Source organism: Pundamilia nyererei, unplaced genomic scaffold, assembly GCF_000239375.1.
Source record: "Pundamilia nyererei isolate P.nyererei 1_Seehausen unplaced genomic scaffold, PunNye1.0 scaffold00099, whole genome shotgun sequence".
Lineage (NCBI taxonomy): Eukaryota > Metazoa > Chordata > Actinopteri > Cichliformes > Cichlidae > Pundamilia > Pundamilia nyererei.
Genome location: NW_005187500.1, coordinates 1,568,781 through 1,573,262, shown reverse-complemented (window position 1 = coordinate 1,573,262; position 4,482 = coordinate 1,568,781). Strand labels below are relative to the sequence as shown.

General features: G+C 40.1%; 1 protein-coding gene across 1 annotated transcript in view; it reads left to right on the top strand.

Moving 5' to 3' along the window:
- Positions 1-4,482, top strand: part of cunh21orf91 (chromosome unknown C21orf91 homolog) — an 18,146-nt gene that overhangs the window by 1,977 nt on the left and 11,687 nt on the right. Inside the window, exon 2 of the mRNA XM_005740364.2 lies at positions 1,349-1,482. Within this exon, the coding sequence (XP_005740421.1) occupies positions 1,356-1,482 (127 nt within the window). The 5' untranslated portion in view covers positions 1,349-1,355. The remainder of the gene's footprint in view (positions 1-1,348; positions 1,483-4,482) is intronic.

The window sequence follows — 4,482 nt, the reverse complement described above, 5'->3', positions numbered from 1 at the left end:
CCCCCCACATGCATACATCATTATTAGCTTTTTTCACAGACTTATTGTAATGTTCGTTGAGCTATGCTTGTTATATCTTCAGACAGAGAATCCACAAATTCTTTGAATTCTGAAGCTGAAATTAGTGGCTACAACTCAGACAATAGAAGAAATATGAAAAAGAGCCTTTGTTTTTGTCTTAAGTTTTGTTGGATTTCTTATGAAATCAAACCTGCCAGTGGGAGAAGTTTTCTTCCACTCTGTCACTGTATTCATGATGTCCTGATTACATGATCCAGAACGTAATCATTGTTGTTATTACTTCCGTCCAGCAGAGGTTTTAAATAGAGCTTATAGTGCAGTCAGAAATCCTCTCCTTTAAAGGGAGTTGAGAAAGCTCAGCATAAGATTGCGCAGTCTTGGCAAAGGCCTTGACTTTCCATGCTCTGGCTAAATGTTACTAGGTGTGGAGGCCTTAGTCTTGGGGCATTGCAGAGCTGAAAACTGAAAGCTCTCTGCCTGGAGTTTTCCCGTTGAGACCTACAGACAAGAAGGGGTGAAACACGTCTGGTGGCCAGAGCTCTGTCAGCATTGTTTGTTGGGGCTTTCTTTTTTTCAATCAAACCAAGTGAACTAATCTAAGAGAGCCAGGTGCCTCCTCTGGTAGCAGCTGACAAACGAGCGTACCAACAAGACCAAACAAACTGTGACCAATGAGACTAAAGTTAATTTAGATAATGTTACAAAATAACTGTGCAAAAAATGCGCGGTGGTGTTTCAAGATGGTTACTAATTGGCAAGTTTGTTGTTTTGCTTCTGTTCTTTGTTTTTTTCCCAAGAGGAAGTTTTCAGTCACCTAATGGAGTACTTGTAATTTTGAGTAAAGTTACTGAACATCAGTCTAAACAACTGCAAAGAAAGGATTGGGTAGTGTACATTACTTGCTTGTGTTCATTGTTATATGTGTTTCTAGAGTGTCCTGACATATTTCCCACTGAGACAACAGTTGTTTTAAGACCGGGTCATTAATGTTTGTATTGTTGGTTCAGTGTGGAGGGGTTGGAGCATGTTCACACAGTGTTAAGAGAGTGACTGGCATTTTTAATCTAGCACTTCAGTGATCACATGACCATTTTATCATTTTGGGTCATCATTTTTCTATCATCAATTAAAGATGTATTAAAAAGGACACTGTCCCTTTTACTGTATCTGCACCAAAAATAGTTTAGACCCCCCAAAAAACCGTTCCTCCCGACCAAAAAGTACATTTTTAATAAGTTTATATGAAAGTGTGACCTAATTACTAAGAAATACACTTAGAGGTTGTGCATGCTAACCGTGTTATCTGTCACTGATTGTTTGAACACAGGCACACTATGGATGAAGAGGAACAGTTTGTTAACATTGATCTGAATGATGACAATATCTGCAGCGTCTGTAAGCTAGAGACAGAAACGGGGACCATGTCTTTCTGCCACGTCTGCTTTGAACTCAGCATTGAAGGTAAGGCTGTGGGCTGCTTGCGTGTTCACCAACAAAGTGCTATGGGGGGAAAAGAAAAGAGCTGCCTGCTTTTTTCAAAAAAACTTTTTTAAGTGTGACCTTTTCTTAATTGCCACACACTGTCTGTCTGATGGGATTCTGAATTTGCCTTTGTCTTAATGTCCAGCAATTTCAGAGCTTTTATCAACAGGCATGAATATATCAGTGCTGCTCTTAGTTTCTAAGACGTTTTGGATTATGTAGAATCATCCAGATTCTTCTGCGGTCATCACTTCCCATCATGGCAAATATGCCTGCACCAGTTGTTGCGATAAAGTCTGAGAGCCTTTCAGTTTTTCATCGGTTTGATGTCTTATAGGATTGCCTGTCACAGTCGCTTCTTTTATCCTCTCTAGAAACAATGTATAAGCTACATGTGCAGGGTAATGGGACTGCACGACCGAAGCCCTAAGTATGGCAGGCTGCCGTGATTCTCCCGTTTGATGTGCCACTCCAACTCAAGAGCATGTGTTTGAAGTTTTTTCATGTCTTAATTAATGAGTGGCCTATTTGAGGAAGAATAGGGAATCAAAAGGGATTGGACATGCCTCTCATTTGGCACTCGTCTCACAGATGCACAAAGGCTCTTGTTGAAGTGTGTGTATATTTTTTATCTACATATATTGTGATTGTGTATGATGTGTAAAACAGCTATAGAGGATTCTGGGAACTGCCCGAGTGCTTCTAGGATGGTATATCATTTTGAGATGGGCTGGATTGTTTTGCTCACTTAGGCTGTCTTTGCATATTCTATTTCAGGATGTTGAGTCCAAGTACTAAAAGTCTATCCCCAAATCTGAGGTGTCCTTTGGCACTGGATGTGTCAGAAAAAACCCCTCTCAGATTCAGTTTTTTGGGGTGCAAGTTTTGACATCAGCATGTGTAGCATTGAAATGGCTGTTATGTAACTGTCGGATATGCTGGGAGAAAAGGTAGAGTTTGCAGACAAGCACGTGTTTCTGGTGCAGCTAAGCATATCATTGGTCAGAGAAAAGCCTGCCAAGCTTCATGTGGCCACTTTCGGCATGGCTGATTGGAAACTAAAGCCTAGCCATGTGCTCGCTGACTGCTCATGCAGACTTAATAGCCATAGCTCCCATTCATCCTGCGCCACTGTTTGTTAAAAGAGAAGAAGCAAGGCTACAATTTACTCAACGGCAAATCTGTTAACTCTGATAAACATGAGTCTATATACACCTTCATAGTGGTGTTTATCTCTTTTACACACACACACACACACACACACACCCCAGAGCCCTTGTGTCCCAGGTCACATCAGGTCACATCATGCTATCACTATCATTCATTGGCTCATTCATGTTGGCTCTGAATATTCAATAAACAGCAGAGTCAGAATTATTTGTTTTTGTTTGTTTATTTATTTACTTTTTTGTTAGATAGAGGCCACTTTGTATGTATTACTTTCTACATGAACAGAATATTAGCAGAATTATCAAGTAAATTTATTGGTGTGGTTCAAGAAAATGCCATCACCCCAAAGAACTTTTTTTTATTTTTTTTTATTTTATGAACAAAGATAAGTGTTTTCTACAGGCCACACAACAGGCAGACTTGTAGCTGGCTGAAACTAAATGGTGACAAATGCTGGTTTCAGATGTAGATGGATAGAGATCAAGTCTTTCTGTGTCAAAAATGATATTTTCAGACCAGGTGATGGTGTGAAGATGAGCCACCACATGCACATCCTTGCACAGTCCAATTGCATCTAAGGAGAAGGGTTTATTTTTTACTTAAACGCACCACATTTGGAGAAGACTGATTTGGTACTGCACTTTTGCAAAGCTGAGTGACCATTAGGGTACACGTGACCCGAAGAATGCTGAAAAGTTTCCACAATATTCTATTTTTTTTTTAACATTTTGACCACAGCTGAACATTTTTGTAAAATCAATCAAGTTGCCCTTTTTTTCTGCAGATGTTTTTATTTAAAAAAAAAAAATGTTTCACTGCACAGTGTGGTGGTGACACTCACCACAACTTGACACTGCCACATTGTAGCTAAGCAGTAGCAAAAGAATCCACTATGAGTTACACTCAAGTATTCTTTTCAGTCCACATCCTCCCACAGATGTGATTACAGATACGCATGAAGCGGTGTTGTTCAGACATGTCCGGCAGCTGCTGACATGCTGAGTATTCATAACTGTTGTTGGATAGTGTGCACCAACAAGTCAGTAATGTTGAAACTTTGTCATTTCCAGGCGTCAGTATATTGTGTTCCCTATTTAAAGGCACTTTTGTGCGGCGTTGTTTATCACCAAAATCGCCAACGGTAGCAGCGGGTGCAGATATAAATGTAAATCCTGTTTGTGGCTAAGACTTTGTTCACAGTTTAAAGTCAAATGAATGGACAGGAAGTGCAGTCTTTGTATCTCCAAGTAGCTGTTTCCTGAGGAAATCACTTTGGCCTGCATCTGCTTGTTCTATGAGAAAGCATCAAACAAAATTTTGTACGTATTTATATACTGCTCAACCTGTACTAAGGTTAACATGTCTTATTTACAGTGTTTCCTTTCCTTTTTCTTACTATACCATCTGAGCGGTATTCTAGCCCTGAGCGTCAACACGTTGCAGCAGAGAACAAGGGGGTGACTGCAGTCCCACACCCAGAGCCAGCCAATTACTACTTATGTTCTGTGGAAGAGCTGTTTCATGTTATAAGAATGTGCATATTTCAGAGGAAGTTTTATAATTAGGACATCTTTATAACCGCTCAGACTAACCTGTCAATAACCAAACCCAGAAATGCCAGTGATACCAAAGATTATAAGATGACTAAGAGAGCCAGAGGGAGGGCTGGGCCATATTATAGTGTTCACGATAATACCGGTACAATGTTAGGCAACGATAAGAAAATGAAATATCGCGATAGAATGGGAGTAAAACGCGCATGCGCAGTGCCTTTGTTTTCATACGCACATGGCCGATTGTTGAGTGAAA